Source organism: Tachypleus tridentatus, chromosome 12, assembly GCF_004210375.1.
Source record: "Tachypleus tridentatus isolate NWPU-2018 chromosome 12, ASM421037v1, whole genome shotgun sequence".
Classification (NCBI taxonomy): Eukaryota; Metazoa; Arthropoda; class Merostomata; order Xiphosura; family Limulidae; genus Tachypleus; species Tachypleus tridentatus.
The window spans coordinates 89,140,382-89,160,298 of NC_134836.1; the positions used below are offsets into that span (position 1 = coordinate 89,140,382).

Sequence of the window (19,917 nt, forward strand, 5' to 3'; positions counted from 1 at the left end):
GGTATTCCGGCAATGATTGTTATAATCTGGTCTCCAGTTAAAGCTAATTTCTCTTCGAATGTCACCGAGGAATTTCTTCCTCTTGAGTAAGTAAAAAGAAAATTTAGGTTTGACAGGAAGAAACTCAATATCTTATTTGACGTGATCCAGATTTTAAATGCAGTATGCATATCTATCTGATTACAGACTTGCCCTTTATTGAGTTACTGTAACATAATTTACTTCTCTTTGTGTTAGGTAGTGATCAACTAACATCTACAAGGGTAAAAAATATACTTCTTTTCTCTTAATTCAAATTCTGTGAAGGATAAATATATACATAAAGATCTACATTGACGTTACTTCGTTCTGTAAGATAACATTAGTTTCCACTTTCATTAAATACGAAAGCTGCTTATCTCTGGAACTGTCCACTGTTAACAACGATATCGATGATAAATGAATGAAGTGCACGACAGTTTGTGATATTTTAAGTTTCTGATTAACCTTGTACGCCAGACATGCACTATTACTTTAGGTAATAAAGTACGTACTACCAGGATGCGCTATTTTATTTCATTGTTGAAATTAATAATTTTTTAGTTTAGTTTAACGATTCATTAATCGGACCTATGGATATTCCTTTGAGAACTGGTATTACCTAAAGTATTTCATTAACACCGACCGCACTAGAAATTTGTAAATATTCAGATTAGTGGTTCCAAAATTATCAGCCTAATTCGGGTGGCTTAGCAGCATGCTTGAAGGCTTATGAAACTAAAATTAGTGGTCGGTCCTTGAGATGGGCGCAGTTCAGATAGCGTTCAGTTTTGTACTTAAACAAATAAGCTAACAAATTGATACGGATAACTTAAGTATTTTATCAAACTCATGGTTCTAAAACGTATTTATTGTTTCTGTATTCTATCTGCGTACATAAGGATCTATGTATAACTTATGTAATAAGTACACAAATAGGCAATAGAAAATCCTGAAATAACATACCATAAATTTATATACATGTGCACCTCAGGAAGATCACCTACCAGTGATGAATCTGATCTGAATGATTTTATATTACCACTAAAACCAGATTTATTATACATGTTTATCTTCACATCCTTAGGACACTTATTTCATTGTTTCTATAATTTGTATGTAATATACCAACGGAAAACACAAACAGTGCCTGAAACTGTCTATTTTTCAGGTAATTCCCACTAACGCTGTTTGTAGCATAGTTAGTTGAGTTAAATACTTGAGTTACTTCAATATAAATAACCTTGATCGTTCTTACTTTGATTACGTGTCTAGAAAACTTAACTACTGGTGAGTGCCTCACCAGCAGCAAAACGGTATGCCTGTGGACCCATAACGCTATAAATCCGGTTTTAATACCCGTGGTGGGCACAGCACAGATAGCCCATTGTGTAGCTTTGTGCTTACTTCTAAAAAACAAACAAACAGACTCTAAAGTAACTCAAAATAAATATGCTAGACCACAAAGGAAGAAATACACAAACCCTCTGTAGCTTTTTATATTGTCCTGTTTCGCAAAAAAATATATTTTATACAGAAGAGAAAAATAAAGAGATTCATTTCAACCACACGGATGTAAGTACAAGTTCTTTAAGTAAATCACAGGGTAAACTTTGTTTTAGACTGACGATGATGGTTTTATTATTACTTTCTTTACTAATAAGGTTGAATATAAAGTGTTCGAGTCCAGCTGGTTTCGTTTGATTAGCATAATATACTCGCGCTCCGCTATGGATTTCAAAGCCTTTACCTAGGATTTACAGAAATATGAAGATCATTCCGGTGTCCAGTACTCGAAATTGTATTCCAATGGAACATCTACCCGTTATACCTGAAAATATGAGCAACATATGTTCCCGCTAAAAAGAAGATATGAAAACAGTTTCAAACATGATGCCTTCAGGATCTTGAGTGGGGCTAGTATTACAAAATACGATGACAGATTCGGGTTCAGCGTTTCTGAAAATATTCGGAAGTCCCCATTATTCCTGGGTGACCCTCAAGACATAATTTCACCCCTTTAGAATGGTGCGTTGTAAACAAGGGCATCCCATGGCCTCTCCCAGTCCGCCTCCCTATTCTGGTCTTGCTAATTCCAAAACTGTAGAACGTCACATACAAACAGCAAAACTACAACGCGAATTAATGTACGATTCCTATTTCACAAGTTAAATCAGTGTGATGCAGCATTTTATATTGACGTATAGGTTTAATTATTGATGTAATTATCGTAAAGTAGTATGAAACAATGTTTGAAGTTATTTACTTGGATACTATAAATGCTTTGACATTAGAAAAAAACAACTGAATGAACGTATAGATTGAAAAACTTCTATTTCATTTTCTTTAGATTATTTATTACAAAGATACGTAATGGATCATCTGCGTACCCTTCAAACAGGTAATCGAATCCCGGTCGAGGGTGCACTTACCCTCGACCAACTGGCAGACGTTCTATAGGAAAATAAATGTTCGTTTTTTGTGTTTCTTTACGTCGAAGAAAATTCTAAAATCAGTTGCTCGAAAGAAATAATAATATTTTATGTTCATCTGAACTGTACAAACAGTATTAAGAAATTCTGAAATAGCAGTACAATTTTCATAGTATTTAGAAATCAATTTTCATAAATTATAAATGAGGCCTAGTCTTTGTAACTGAAGCATGAGTATCTTTCTTATTCTTTTACCTTTCGCGCTACAAGCGATTTAAAACTTAGACTGAATGTTGCACAACAGAAAGACGTGTAATTTAATCTCTGTGTTCTTAGACGCGGGTGAATAGCTTTGTTACTCTTAATCCAATTTAGTCCCGATTATAACGAGAGTAATAGGTTTGGTAAACAAAGCAGACTCAGTCAAGCCTATCACTTTAATAGCAATATGAATGATGAGAGAAACTTGAGAGTTAGAGATGGCCACTGATCAAACAATAGTCACTTACTCTGTATCACAGCCAGTCTTGTATTTGGTAGTAGTATTATCCCTGTAATTTGAGTCTTTTCAGTACATTATGATCGAAATTTCTTTGGAAATACCTTTCACATGAATTAATTAAATCTTTTAAGTGAAAAATTAACCGACGTTTCCAAAGTTATTAATGAGAGGAATTATATCGATGCAAGGAAAACGGCTTCAAGAGAGGGCGTTATCTTTACAATAACTAAAAATCAATATTTATTGCACTGTAAATAAAGAAATGTAGGATCATAGTTATTTTGAATATGTTGCTATTTTACGTTAAAATAATGATAAATTACGTAGAGATATTTTGTAACAGGGTTTGGCTTTGCTGCCAACTTAGACGAAATGTGGCTGAATTTACAGCCATATCATGTTTTATATTAAAATATTAATTATATTAAGTATGAATTAAATATTACACTACATGCCTTTCTAGTATATTTGAAAAATTGTGCTTAATTTCATACAATTAGATTATGCAATTGTATTCTATTTAACATCAAAGTAAAGGAACAGAAGAATTAACTGAACACTTCCTACTTCATCACTGATGAAATGAAAGCCCACGAACAAGGATATGACTAGTTCATAATACGCTTTCGTCCAACACCAATATACTAAATGATGGCTTCCCTGAGTCAAAAGACATAATCATTAGACTCGGCTGCTAAATCATATTGCGTAGTTAGCACTAGTGTCTTTTATACTGAGTGGGAGTTGGTGTCTATTAGACATAAAATTTACTTAAAAGGTATACTTTTAATATCCCTAACCGAGTAATGTTAAATTATGATCTTAAATATGTAAGACAGTAATAAAAACACAAATACTGTTTTTGATTTCATTTATCATTCTAGGAAAGACGAGTTCTCCCACCCCTGCACCCTCAATTCTTTCTAAACCGCGTTTGTTTAATCTTTGTTACTTCTTGTAGGTTGTGCATCAAGTAAAAATCTTGTTTTACAATTTGTTGTTCTAGAGTAGCTACAACGTTCGGCAAAACGAATCGATAAATAAGCTGCTTGTATTGTTTTATTTGTTCACAAAATGTTTATTTATTTTTTATATATCAAGATATGCGAAAGACAAGTTCGTTTGTTTGTTTTGAAGTTAACAACAAGTTACTATCTCTGCTCTGCCCATCACAGGTATTGAAACCTGGTTTCTAACATTGTAAATTCGTAGACATACTGCTGTGCCACTGAGGGGCACGAAAGGCAAGACTTTCTATTGCTACTTTCTTTTGCAATAGTTTTAAGAACTTGAAATCATGTAGTCTTAAATATTTTAGTACTTGGAGGAAATGAAAGACATTTTCGGAAAGAACACTTCAGTGTTCTTAAAATCAGGAACACTCATGAACTCTTACTAAGTGGTCTCACTTTGAAGTGATATAAATTAGAAGATGATAAAACATATTTATTTTTGTCTACAGAGTTTTAAGTGGTTCATTCTTGGAACTCTCTGCCTGAAATATCTTGCTTACTGAGAAAGCTCTGTAAAATTACGTTTTCTTGTTTGTTTTTTACAAAATAAACCAATGTAAATTGACCAAATTTCCAGAAACACCAACTGTATAAAAGTCATACGTTTTACTGAACAATATTGGTTCAAGTTTCTTAAGATGTTTATTAAAAAACACGAATCATACAACGTCCTTAAAGAAACCATAACATACGCGTCTTTCGTGTCTATCTTATATAACTCTTCGAATAATGTGATAATGTCTGACTCCAGGGTTCCCATCAATCAGAAGAAACTTCAGGGGGCAAAATGCTTTTCGATGTTAAAAAAAAAACTAGAAAGAAATGTACAAAATGGGTGGTTATATATATACTACTTTGGCAAATACGGATAACAGGACATACAATATTCCTGATGTCTATGACTCACACATTGATAAAGAAATGCATTCACTATGATTATAGAATACTATAAGAACAAATGAGAGAAAGTAGAGAATGTGATAATATCACAACCACATTATATCTATTATGTTCAGTGTCGACTAGGCCTTTCGTCTGAACCAAGGCTCATCAGGCTAAAAAGACAACTATAAAGTATTGAGAGGTTTTTGAAAATACTTTACCTTCTACCCTCGCCTCCCCAGTGGCTCAGCAGTACATCTGTTGAACAATAACAATGTATCTCAGAACGGCTAGTATGGGTAGTAACATTTTTATTGATAAGGAGAGAACAACGTTTCGATCCTCCTAGGTCATCTTTAGGTTAAGAAAACGAAACAGTTGTTTATTAGTCTTTTGTTCAAGTGCACTGGTGGACTGTTTTACAATCCAGCCGAGCTAGTAATGTGACCGACAAAGTAAATAAGAAGTATTGCGACATCTTAAGTCCACACAACAGGACTTTAAACAGCAACTGAAGTGTTTTACATGGATTTTTTTTTTTTTGTGCACGCAGTGATAGAATATGTAGAGATATTGTTAAAAGACTGTCTATAGTTACTTAGAAACTATACGCTAAAACAAGCCACCAAACTAACTTTCTGGTACAAAAAACAATATAAGGTTAATTATGATTTTAAGGCGTATACTATAATGTTTGCAAGTTAAAGTGTGTATGCGTGTTTTAGTTTGTTGAATGAATCATGTTTCTGATGGGCTATTTACATGCATTCTTGATATCGGTGAAGTCGGCGCAATACATTTTGTAGCTCATACCTAATGCTACTATTAACAATGCACCAGAAATGATTTTTGTGTTTACACCTTTCAGTATTGTACATGACACTATTTATTTCAACATTTGGGTACTAATAGAGACTTGTTCTTGTCTGTACTCGAATAACAGTTTTTAAATAGAACGATGACTAAACAGAAACTGTTGTAATTTATTTTAGGAATGGTTTTGAGTTGAAATTTGACGCCTACTAAAGAAATATTAGAAACACTAACGCAGTCTTGTGACTGGTTATGCGTGACTTTTTGATCAAGAGAAGATAATTTCTGTTATTTCATATTTCATTGCTATTAATACAACGTTTCGCTTTATAACACTCGAATATTACACTTACTGACCTACATTTTAATAATTTTAGTTTACTTTAGCATACAGAAAAATTAATTCGTTATATATTGTGCTAACAAGTTATACTATTTAACATAACATAACGTTTTGCAAAAACACGAAACCTATCGGTTCACTGTGGCTGTTTCACATTCTAAACTAAAGTAACTTAGAAACGCACACCTTAAAGTTAGCCCTTATGATTCATATACTTATCGAGCTTTCTCTTAAACTCATTCAATATACTGCCTCCACAACATCACCACCGACTACTCTGTTAGAAATAATATAACTGTGTCAGCAGAAGGTGACTCTGCCAAAACTTATGTTTGTGTTCCTTAATCCTACTTTTCTTCTGTTAAATGTGAAAAAAGATGATGCATCAACATTATCAAGTATATAAAATACAGTACCTATATAAGACACCAGATAGCTTTCACTATAATCAGTGAAACTAAGGGACTTAATCATGCCATTTAAATTAAATGTCATAATAATTTGAGTTAATCGTCCATATGTGAACGTTATTAACAGCTGTAAGTATGAAGTAAATGTGTCTCCTTTAAATAACTGGTGAAACATCAACTACACCGATTCAGTGATATTATATCAGGTCATCTCATAAGTAATGTCCGAAAATTTAACACAGAAAGTGCATCGTCATTTCTGTCTTTGTAGAAGGCTTTAATGACTAAAATATGCAGTAGGACGTTTATAAAAATTTTCAGACAAATAAAATAAACTAACCAAATTTAACTTTTTCAGATCATTAATCTTATAAACCCTTATGAAGATGGATGTGTCTAAGGAGCACATTAAGTATATAATGCTTTATGAGTTAAAAAAGGCAACAATGCAGCAGAAACTACACGAAACATTCAAGGTGTTTATGATGCGAAATCTCTCAATGAAAGAAAACGTCGAAAGTGGTTTCAAAAGTTCAGATCAGATGACTACGGCTTAAGTGATGTGTTACGTTCAGGTCGTCCTTTGAGTTTAACGATGACTTGCTGCTGGCTGCACTTGATGAATATTGTACTGTAACAGTTGAAGAACTAGTACAGAAGCTTAATTCAACCATTCAATAGTTCACCGTTATCTACAACAGCTTGGAAAGATGCCAAAACTTGGAAAATAGGTCCCCCATGATTTGACAGAAGCCAACCTTAGAGCAAGAGTGGACATTTGCACTTCTCTGCGCTCTCATGAACGTAACTCACCTTTTTAGGGCAGGATAGTGACTGGAGATGAAAAATGGATATTTTATGAAAATGTTAAGCGCCGCAGACAATGGCTCAGTACAGATAAACTGGCTAAAGCACAGCCCCAAATGGACCTCCACCCTAGGAAAGTCTTATTAAACGTTTGGTTGGATATTGTTGATGTGATTCACTTTGAATCGCTGCTACTCAATGTAACGATTACATCAGACTTCTATTGTCAACAGTTAGAGCTTTTGAATATTGCACTGAAAGAAAAGAGGCCTGCTTTGATCAGTCGTAAAGGTGCTGTGTTACACCAGGATAATGCACGTCCCCATACAGCAAGGATCACATCTGCAAAGATTGAAGAGCTAGATTAGGAAAAACTTCCACATTTTCCTTATTCTCCAGATCTTGCCCAATCTGATTATCATCTATTCCGAACTTTGAAGAACTATCTTGATGGAAAAAAAGCTTAGAACACATGAAGATGCCAAAACTACCCTCTCTACCTTCTTTTCCTCCAACCCCCAAGAATTTTATAGAAGTGGCATTCAGAAGCTTGTGGATCGTTGGCGGGAAGTAATTAGTAATAGTGGAACATATATTATTGATTAAATAACATTAAAAGCGTTTGAAATCCTTCCTCTTTTTCTAAACCTAAGATCGGATATTACTTCAGGGATGACCTGATACTTACTATTCTCGGTGAAACTTTATAAGTCATTGAAAAAGTTCATTATGAAATCAATGGCTCTAAAGGTCAAGCGACTACAAACATGTAGGATCCTTCTGTGGAAGTTCGTCTCCTATAGTAGTGAGAACACAGCATTTACCGAAATGAGGTAGTCAAATTAGTCCGTTTAAGACTCATGTTCCAAAATATTACCATTAACCCAAAAAGGAAGTTATTTCGCAATATTTTACTATTGTCATTTATTGTATTATTTTTTGTTTGTGATGATATAATAATCAACAAGATACGGTAGTGACCTGTTTCTAACTGAGGATGGTATAACAAAGATCAGGATACAGTAGTGATCCGATTCTTACTAAGGATGGTATAACAAAGATCAGGGTACAGTAGTGATCCGGTTCTTACTAAGGATGGTATAACAAAGATCAGGGTACAGTGGTGACCTACTTCTAACTGAGTATGGTATAACAATGATCAAAGTACGGTAGTGATATTGTTCTCATTAAGGATGGTATAGCAAAAATCAAAGTATGCTAGTAATCTGATTCTTATTAAGGATGGTATAATAAAGATCAATTTATGATGTTAAAAAACACGTAGGTTCAAGAATGATAGAGATGGAATAAAAACACTATAATCCTAGCGCATTTGAAAAGCGGATCTTTCTTCTTCAGGGCAAACTGAGAGTTTGCCAGTTTGCCCTAAAGAAGAATGATCCGCTTTTTGAAAGCGCTAGGGTTATAGTGTTTTTATTTCATTACAAAGATCGAGGTACGATAATAATCTGATTCTTACTAGGATGGTATAACTGAGCACAGTTTTATTTTTTAAAGAGCGCATTCGCCTCTTGATTTGCAAGTTCTACTTTTTAAAGAGTGCATTCGCCTCTTGATTTGCATCTATTTTTTTTTTTTACGTACTATTGTTTTTATTTCTACCAGTAAAAGTATCGACTACGTATTGATGAATGACAGTTTTTCGACGTTCATCATGTCAAACACCACCACTCCTCCTTTGCATCAAAAACGATCGAAAGTTTAGCGTTACATTTAAACTAAATGGAATGTAAATAATCATTCTGCAATATGTCTAGTAATGATAAAACTCCCGAAACTCGTATGTAACAAATAAAATTATTTTGCTCTTGTAGTCTCTCTTACTGTAATTCAAAATTTACTCTTTAATTTTTGATTCTGAGGAGAATCTTGTTTAAAATATGACATAAATTGTTTAAATAAATGTATTTTCAAAACTTGAACGTTTCTATTTATTTTTAGGTGTCCCTGGAAAAACAAAGATAACTATGATTTCATTTTCATTGTTCCTGTCATATTTGTTTTAGCGGTAAGCCCTCTATTTGCCTTTTCGTTAAGTAAAAATACACAAAGCTTTATGTGTCGTTCTTTCCTTGAGACGAGGCGCTTTTCATGAAATATTATAAGATTAATGAGTGTTTAAATGTGCTTACAATGAAATGTACGCTACATATATTTAAAGGAGCGGGTTTTTTTTTGGAAGGAAAATATATACGACCTTCAACATAGAACAGAATTTAAATGGTTTGATTGTAGCAAAAATGTTAAAAAGATATTTTGGTGTTCTCAGCATTAGAATGATTAATTTTGAAATTTGTATTTATTATGCATCGATCGAAATAATTAAGTTGTTAAATAAAAGTTTGTCTGTATCTTCCATATATTTTCTAGGTTTATTTTACTGTGCTTGTAAATATATATATATATTAACTGCAGTCTCTGGGAGATTAACTATTTTGCTTTAGAAAAATATAATATATTATTGCAATTTTCTTTTTGACAATATTAATTATATTTTGAATTTCTTTGAAAAATTCTTTTGAGTGTCATAACTGATTGTTACTGTAACTAATGGGAAAGATCCCATGGTTAAAATTTTCTTACGTGTCTCATATAGTAAGGTCGTTAAAATTGTATAATAACATATGATTATACGAACGGAATACTTACTTGTGTGCGTGTGCTTTATAGCAAAGCCACATCGAGCTATCTGCTGTGTCTACCGAAGGGAGTCGAACGCTCTAATGTAAATCCTTAAACTTACCGCTGTCCCAGCGGGTACGAATACTTACTTTTTCACAACAACATGGATACCTACTAGGATACCTGTATCTAAAGCATGCTATTTTCAGTAGATATGAGCATTGAATAACAAATAATTTAAAATTGTAAGCTTACCTTAGTTCTTCAGTAGTGTCTGTGGCACGAAAATTAAGTGAAAAAAAAAAGGTTCGCAGAAGACAAGGTTATATATATCAGGCCTACTCTGAGTTTAATTGGCACACATAATATTGTCCACACATTTGTAAGTTATTGGGCTTATTTTCTATAACATTATTTTCATTATTACAAAACAACTGGTATTATACTATACTGTTTCGAACACTAACAGAAATGTGTTTAAAAATTTGTGTTGTTTTAACCTCCTATGAGACCACAAGTGCACAATTATAATTGTTTTCGAATATGAGGTTCTTAATTTCCCAACTCTGACAACATGTAACACCATTTTTATACACTACTATTTTTTGTTATTTATTCTACAGTTAATAATTGTATACTTCATTCTAAGACACTTTTTATTTCATCTTAACCTCTCTCTACTATCCAATTTATTACCAAACTTTCAAAATTAATTATTTCTTTTATTCACAAAAATTTCTGTGCTCATTATTTTACCATCTACTGTTTTTTTTTATTAAGTTAGTATGTTTCACGCTATTATTGGATATAAAAACATTCTGTAGGTTAGTTGTATCTCACTTCCTTTTCCACTGTCCTGACAACCCTGTACATCAAGTACACAGAAATGAATAAAACTTTATAACCCTAGCGCTTTCGAAGGACGGACCTTTCTTTCTCAGGTGTGTCGCCAGCTGGGACAGATGTAAGTCTTCGGATTTACAACACTAAAATCAGGGGCCCTATTTCCTTCAGTGGACACAGCAGAGATTCCGATGTGGCTTTCCTATAAGAAAACACACACACACTTCAAGTGCAACTTGGGAATAATGGTGTAATGGAATGAGTGATATAAAGAGTATTTAGTGACGTCTTGAAGGTTATTCGTTTTTCCAGGAACGGTTTATCTCTCTGTGTACTGTTGTTAATATTACTGCACATTTTGAGAAACAAAATATAAGTTTATTTACTTTTATTTTTACATTTATGAAGCAATAATAATGAAGTAAAATTACAAGTCAATGTTTCTATATTTATGAGATAGTGAAATCTTATAGGTCTCGGATGTATTAAGTTGATGACATCCATATACGTTTTTTGTACATCTTGATTTGTGTATAGAAAAAACCCTTTAAAATTAACAAGTATCAGTTTATCCAGTTAATAAAAAGTTCGTGACTTATATGCGTCTCAACAATATCATCAAATGTAAGTGTTCTTAATATGTGTTAGGATATGTTTATTGACATGATGCTATTGAAAATTGTCTTTATACACACACACACACACATCACTCCCTACTTGGAGTATTGGCTCCTCAGTATCTAATACATCTTCCATTATCATGAGTTCTATATAAGTCAGAAGATTACCTTGATATAATTATTTCTAATCTTTGTATAGAAGCATTTCCTCTTTGTTTGTTCACTTTGTGATTAAATATATCACGCAGCTCTTCATAAGTAATAAAAATGATCATTTTATAATAATAAACCTCCACCTGCATGACAAGATAGGCCAAATTTCTTAATGAAATTTGCTGATGGTTGCTTCTTATAATGTGGTTGATGTGGATCTCTAAACTAAATAACAACTTCATAGAAAGAAATTGAGAAGAGGTTGGTATAGGTATGACAACAGAATTATTCTCATAGTATGGTTCTTCATATTTATTTGGACGCGAGTCGGTCCTGAATTTTGGAGCTGGTGAACATGGTTCTAATCTGGGCGATACCACAAATTATTCCCTACATGTTGAGTTGTTAGTACTTTATAAGAGTGAAAGTCAGTTCCTTTGTGTGGAATTGATAGTAGGGTTTTGCTGATTGGCTGTATTCTATCTGATTAGTAGTTCAAAATTAGGAACAGCAGCAAACAGTCTTAATAACATTGATATAAGTATAAATACTTTCATTTTCTCTTATAGAAATATCATACGATTTACGTTGATTTGAAACTAGCATATGTTCATTTTCAGCTTCTTCATATTTTTCATGCCCAAAACAAAATAAAAGTTTATGAGCATCTTCCTGATATTAGTAGAACAATCAGAGGTGTTCCTAAGCCTTTGGAAATTTGATGAAAAAGTGACAAAATGAGATGTTTTATACAAGTCGTTGACTAAGTACGCATTATTAATAAATAATGTTTGAACTACCATGATGTATCACGGCTTTATAATTTAGTTATACGTTCCAATTTGTGTAAAATACGATATATTTTGTAACCGTATCATATGCAAAGTTGGATGTAGTGTAGTATTTTTGTTATCGCACTATAATATATACAGTATAAGTAACATGTGAAAGAGTTTTTCTCGTTTTTTATCAATACTTATTGCATCTGCTTATTTTTCTGATATCATCAATGTAACACTTAAAGGTATAATTAACAGATAACAAGGGGTCAAATTTAATCTACAAAACTGTTTCAACTTTAATTGCCCCCCAGTGGCTCAGCAGTATGTCTGCGGATTTACATTTCTAAAAACCGGGTTTCAATACCTGTGGTGGGCGCAGCACAGATAGCCCATTGTGTAGCTTTGTGCTTAATTCAACAACAACTTTAATTTTTACAATTTGAAATACATAATTATAACATTGTATCCGAAATTCACAAAATATCAGATATTACAAAATAGATAAAGTCTGAATAAGGCAAGAACAACTTGGATTAAGAAATGAACCCATGGAACTCTAGAGCTAAACGTTTTGCACGAAGCGGCAATTAACAATAGTGTAGGAGTTTATAATTATACGTACAGTTTAGGTTATATACTTAATGTTATCATCTGTTATTCTAGGTTAATCTGTACTTCCTTGGAAGAATAATGTGGGTTTTAATCACAAAGTTACGCGTCAGGTCCACTGTGGAACATCAACAGTATAGGTATTTTTCTTAACTTTCTTCACGTAAATGCAAAGGATGGAATTTTTTTATTAATATGGAATTACCATAAATATCAAAAAATTCTAGTTTTATACAATTGTATTACATGTGATTTAAAGTGTATTGTGTTTACTGATAAATTAAAAGTTATCACAGACATTTTTTCTGGAGTTTAGAAACTAAGAACAAAGCAAGTACAATGAAACGATAGTAAGGTTAAAAAATTATATTGGAGCTTTCAAATAAACTATTGAAGTATCTACTTTTTTCAACTATTCCCATGTTCTTCTAGGAAGAGTAAAAACTATTATTTATGGTACCACAAAAGAACCCTTTTGAAACATTTTATCAGCTCAGGAAAGCTCCATAGGTACTTCAGGCAGAATTAATGGTATACTTTTGGAGTTTTAGGGATTGCTCATATCTTTTTCTAAAGTGGGATAACGTTACAGCTTCTTTTCATATGCCTTTTTAAAGTTGAATAAGCCGAAACTTCGTTGACCTCTAAAAACTTCTAGGAGCAGTCTATTACAGGCCGTAGGTTATACTAAAAAGTGAAGAATGAAAAGTGTTTTCGAATATGTGGCGACGTTTATCCTTAACTAAAATGTTATTTTACTTGCATATGTACACACCAATAAGGCAGTCACATTTTGTTCGATATTCTTGTTTCATATTGTGGTACCACAAAATTCGTGAAATACTTTATGGGAATTTATATATGCTTATATATTTAACCTACATGTATTTATATTACTTCATTTGCACATTGTGGAGCTGTACGTATGTTTATATATTTAATTTATAAATATTTATGTTACTTCGTTGAAATGTAAACAGATATTTTGATGCATTCTAATACACACACAAAAAGTATCTTAGAAAATATTATTTTTCTTGTTTCCTTCCCAGAAAAGCTGCTAAAGCTCTCCTTGTACTTATTCCGCTTCTTGGAGTGTCCTATGTCCTGGTCATAGTCACCCCAACACAGGAGACAGCTCGAGTAGTTTTCACATACCTCCAGGCTACGTTACTATCAACCCAGGTATTTTTTTTTTTCATTCAAAATACTGTAAAGACTGAATGAATATCAGTCTATCTGGTAGACAAACTCACTTAAACAATAGGCAGTTTTCCATGCCAAAAATAAATAAATTTGCATTTGACGGTTTTTATGCAATACTAAAAGAAATAACTTTAAAAATCCAACTAGGCACATCTTTATTTCAACAAGAAACCTAATAGATATATTTCAGCAGAAATAGGTGATAAAAATATATGGTTAAAACAAGGAACGTCAATATTGTTCAAAGATATTTTTTTATTTTGTTTTAAATAATGTTTTTACTATTCTAGAAAAAAACGGTTAAGCCTATAATTTAAAGATGTTGGAAAATGTATATTTTATAGGTTTATAAGCTCTTATAAAATATTCTGCATTACAAAATATCAATTGTTCTCTGATATCTTTATTACATCTCATCTTTTGGAGTCTCGTTTCTTTTTAATTATGCTTTTTCGATTATTTATATACTATTTTGCAATGTATCGAAAGGAGTCCGATGAGGCCTAAATTATTCTTAATTTTTAGTAAAGCTATTAATGTAGGTACAACAAGAAAATAGTAGTATTATTTAAGAATAATTTTATGTCATAATAGTTGCAAACAATTTTTTTTTAATTTTCAAGGGAAAACAATAAATTCACATTTCATTTGTAGCTAATCTCAGCAGAGTTTCAGAATTCATGTATCATTAAGATATTTATGTATATGTACGTCAAAGTAACCTAACTTGTTCCATTTTTTTCCAGTTGTTGTTGTTGAACAACAAAGTGGTTGTATTTTGAGGATTGAAGGAAAAATGTAATGTTATGTTATGTTGCTTTATAAAAATACCTTTGAAAGCTAGTTATCCACGGCACTTCACTCGTGTGTATCATGTTATTGGACAGAAAATTTAACACACATGCTACTGAGTTTCAATAACTAAATGAAATATTTGCCTGTCATTACTGTGTAAGAGTACGTATTGTAAACATTGTTTACTAAATAATATTCTCTTAATTTGAAACAGGGATTTACAGTGTCTCTTTTGTATTGCTTCATGAACGCAGAGGTGAGTAATATTGTACTTTTTGTGCATATTTAAAAATGCCATTTTTAATATCTAAAGCTATAAATAATTTTTTTCTGAATTTAAGAAAAGCAAGTTACAGTTAATTCACATTTTTATATTTAAAAAATATTTTTTGTTTAACTCTTACTATTAACAACTGTAGAAACGGTAAAGGTTTAATAGATTTTTTAACATTCTTTTTATTTAATTTTCTACGTAAAAATAATTGCAGTTCTATTAAATAACGGAGTTATCCGAAACAGATTATTCTTTTATTTTTAAAATAATTAATTTATCCTTCATATAGTTCTTCATATGCAATTAAATTAGAATTTCATTATGTTTTAGGCTCGGCACTGCTAAATTAGGGACGGCTAGCGCAAATAGCCCCCGTATGGCTTTGCGCGAAATTAAAAACAAACAAATCATTATGTTTTGAAATAAAACACTGAACGAAAATACTTGTTTTTAAGCTCAACTGGTTTTTAAACTTAGATTGACTGAACACAACTCGCCCCTATGAGCTGAAATGTCACAGTTTTAATTTCTTAACATCTGATGAGTACCTCGGGGTGGCAACATTTCCCGATATACTGCCGAATTTTGCGGTACGTTAAATGCAGAATTTGAACATTGAAATAGGGCATTTAGTCAAAAAAACAACAACAGCGAAAGGTACTTTGAAGGATATTTCTATGTTGTTTAGGCATAAATACTCGAAATGTTATGATCGTTTGAAAATTTGAAATGTCCGCTACATTTTTCGGAAAGTTCACTCTTTTCCAGGTTTTCTATTTATTGTCTTGTTCTTTTGCTTTTTCCTTCTTTATTTCTTGAAAATACACTCAAATGAAAGACAATGCTTTTACCGTTTCGTTGTTTTTGGGATGAATATTTATCTTGACCTTTGATCAGGATAATAAACTCGAGTTTCGTTTTAATTTAAACAGATCTTCTGTGTGGTTTTGTGTATGTTAAGCCTACTGTGTCTTTTACACTACAAATCAGTGTGCCACACAAGCTACAAAAGGTTAGAAGAAATCAAGCACGTATATTATTATAAGAAAAATTTAAGAAATTGGGTAACTCGAAAGAAAAAGAGAGCAAATACATTTTTAGAAACGTGAAAACACATCTATTGGAACACGATGTAGCCCCTAATTACTTTCAATAACATAAACAGAGAAAAGGCATGGTTTGTAGTAACTGAAATAACTTCATGACCTCTACAGGAAGATGGGTAAAAATGCCAGTAAAATGGATTTCAGTTTAAGAGAACAAAAACAAACGCAAAAATAAAGGATATTAAATAGGCTATTGGGGTTGAATTTCTTTTCTAAGTAGGTAAAGCAAAATATAAAATTTTAGCCTCCCAATAACGTTTCTTTGTTTTTTGAATTTCGCACAAAGCTAGCCGTTCCTAATTTAGCGGTGTAAGACTGGATGGAAGGCAGCTAGTCATCACCGCCCACTGCCAACTCTTGGGCTACTCTTTTATCAACGAATTGTGGGATTGACCGTCACATTATAACGCCCCCACGGCTGAAAGGGTGAGCATGTTTGGTGCGACCGTGATTCGAACCCGCGACCCTCAGATTACGAGTCGAACGCCTTTACCCACCTGGCCATGCCGGGCCACTCCCAATAATGAACGCACCTCATTAGAGAGAGATTCCATGATCAGCCAATGTGATATAATTTGTTAATGCCAAGATGTGAAAAATATCACTTGAAGTATTACAAAACTTCTTAACGAGATACCACTAAATTCATTTTCAAAAACCCTGGGGTATACTGAAAGTTAAATAAAATAACTCTGCAGCCATGGTGACCCAGTTATGAAAGCAAATAGGAATAGCACGAGTTATTCAATAAAACTATGATAACACTTAATAGGTGCCAGTAGAAACAGAAATGATAAAAACGTAGGAATTAAAGTTACCCCTTGAGGTAATTCAATTCTTAGCAATAAGAGCGAATAATTCAACAATTATTTTAATATGATACAAAGTAAAAGAGACGTGAAATATTTTTATATTCGATGTTGTTGAAGCTGAATATAAGTCCCAGCAATAATTTTGGAGTTATTGATTTAGTTTCACTAATAAGAGATTATTCAGTGATTTGTTTTAAAGACCAATAGGCTGCAACATTGTATAATTTTCAAAGACCTGTACCTCCCTGATGTCTTATAGCAGACAACGTTTTGGCTTTTATTTTGAATTCTTCAGAGACGGAAACGTCACATTCATAAAATTCTAGTTATAAATAGTCCATTGAAAATTCACCACTAGCAGATCAATATATTTTAAACTGAAATTGAAGCTGATCCCAAACTTGATTTTTTTTATATAAATTGCACTTTAATATCACATCACTATGTATGTATTAATAATTTACCAAAATCCAGGAAAATGTTTTTGAAATACAATAGTTACGTAACTTATAAAAGTAGAAAGGAAAAACAAAATTAAGTTATTTTTGGTATATATCTCTTCCTTAAGGTTCGGAATACTCTCAACTACCACTTAGAACGTTGGAGAACTCTTCGTAATGTCGGAGGAAGGAGAAGTCGCACCGTTAGCACTAGGAGCAATTGTTTTGGAGAAAGTATGAAAACGTTCACCACTGATACAAGAGAAATTAGTAGCAACATTTCCACCTGATTGTTATTTACGTCGGGAAGTACGACCTCACAGGAAGGACTAAAGAACTTCAAAGAACTGACTCAGCCAATGAGAAGGAGTGTGTTGAACTTTCTGGATATTCCTACAGTTAATTGAAGTTGATTCTGAAGATGATAGTATTTGTAATTTCGTATTGCTTGTGATCTTCGATGGACAATATTATATATATCATGCTCAGTAAAATGCCGAAAGAGTATACGTATTTGATATATTAAACTAATGCTTCAGCAATTTCTACGTCCATATAAGAAAAAACATACGCTAAACCTAATTTATAACAATATCAATTATATGTACCTTTATTATATCAGAAAAACACGTAGGTTAATCAAGTGATGAAAACACTATAACCCGAACGCTTTCTAAAAGTGGTCCATCTTTCGAAAGAGCTGGGGATATAGGGGTTTTTATCAGTTATATGTACCTGTATTTTTATTTGTTGTCTTACATATTACGTTGATAATCAGCTTGTTACTTCAACAGTCACGTAACAATTGTCTGTGATTAAGTTACACATTTTTTGACTATTGTATGTTTTTTAAAGTTCATTGTCAACTGTTATTTTCAAAGCCTAATTTAAGTGGGATGATTGCTTTCCACGGAACTCTTATGTGTGGTATATATGTCTGTATTTATTGTATTCTTAAAAGAAGGCTTTCTACATAATGACTTGTACAAAAAAAAAGTCACAGACAGGCCATAATATTTCCATTATCTGACCTATCATCGTCACTTCCAGTAAAGTTCTTCGCATGAAACTTTTCTGAGCTAAAACACATCCTTACAAAACACACATGAGTTGCAGCATTAAAGAATCCATGAATAAGAAGCTGTAGAGTTTGTTAAAATAGAAAACCAAATTTAAAACGTTAATGAAATTTTACATACTATTTCCCACAACAAATCTGACCCCAGGCAATCTAGCAGAATTATCCTGGTTATCATATATTATCTAAAGTGTTAACAGTCCTTGCCAGTCCTTAAAACACTTTTATTTTTTACAGCTCATTGAACATTTAAAGCAAATTTACCCTGAAATTCCTGTTGTTTTCGAAATGAAGCAAAAGCCCTTGAGGTATCCTTTCTCCCACAATGTCTATTCCCTTTGTTCGATGTAAGCTTTAAGTTTAGGAAAATATTTTCTTTAAGTAACGAGGAAACAAACAACACTAAGTCATAGCAAAACCAGTTTCTGGCACAACTTAAAACAATATATTTTATACAGTACAAAAATGCAGCCATTAATACGTTGGATAAAAGACATATTTCCTTTATAGAACGGTTTATTAACCAAAAATTCCATTGTAAAAACTATGGAAAACTTTGTTTCACCGTAAACTTTAACTACCCTAACCGCTTCATCAATGACATGGCTCTGGTGTAGAAACTGGGTTTAAATGAAAAGCTAAATGAAATAGGCTTATTGAATCAATATTTTAAGCACTGTCATCCCAAATATGTGAATTTTGACACCTGTATTAATGGTCTTTATGTCTTATATAAAAGTGTTTTCTTTCTGAAAAATATAAGAAATTTCTGTTTTACAATATTTTTTTCTGTTATTTCATCACTGACTTTTTAACTCGTACAACTTAACTAAACTTATTTTTATCTCTTTATTATAAGTGTTATTCAAAGCCTATTGTTTTTTGTTCTCGTTTATAAATGTATTATTATTGAATTTCCTTTTGAAAGTCTTTTTAATATGCCACTCTTCAGTTCATGTATAATTAAGTGATTTTGTTTGTAAACATACCAGTTGTTCTGGACAGTAATTCCTACACAAATAGGTATTACTCTGTGCCGTTATTACTTCAAAAATTACTTTATATTTCTGTTTCCAGTTGCTTACGCATCACACACACGCGTGCAATGCTAATTTTCACTTCGATTTTGTATGACGTCTCACTTCCGTTACAACATTAACTTCTAATGACGACAAGTCTACTTTCGGAAAGCACTCAAGTTAGTTGGGTTTCTTTTCTAACGTATTTGTAGTGTATATGCCAGTAGGAAATTTTAAACAGTATTTCAAAATGTGTCATAGACAAGATTAACCAGTATAGAAAGTACTTATGTGATCATTCGGTACCTTGGAACACT

General features: G+C 32.4%; 1 protein-coding gene across 1 annotated transcript in view; it reads left to right on the forward strand.

Moving 5' to 3' along the window:
• LOC143233942 (diuretic hormone receptor-like) overlaps positions 1–19,495 on the forward strand; it is an 81,089-nt gene extending 61,594 nt beyond the window's left edge. Inside the window, exons 10-15 of the mRNA XM_076470868.1 lie at positions 2–86; positions 9,183–9,249; positions 12,925–13,010; positions 13,923–14,055; positions 15,086–15,127; positions 17,632–19,495. Of these exons, the coding sequence (XP_076326983.1) occupies positions 2–86; positions 9,183–9,249; positions 12,925–13,010; positions 13,923–14,055; positions 15,086–15,127; positions 17,632–17,793 (575 nt within the window). The 3' untranslated portion in view covers positions 17,794–19,495. The remainder of the gene's footprint in view (position 1; positions 87–9,182; positions 9,250–12,924; positions 13,011–13,922; positions 14,056–15,085; positions 15,128–17,631) is intronic.
• The last annotated feature ends 422 nt before the right edge of the window (positions 19,496–19,917 follow it).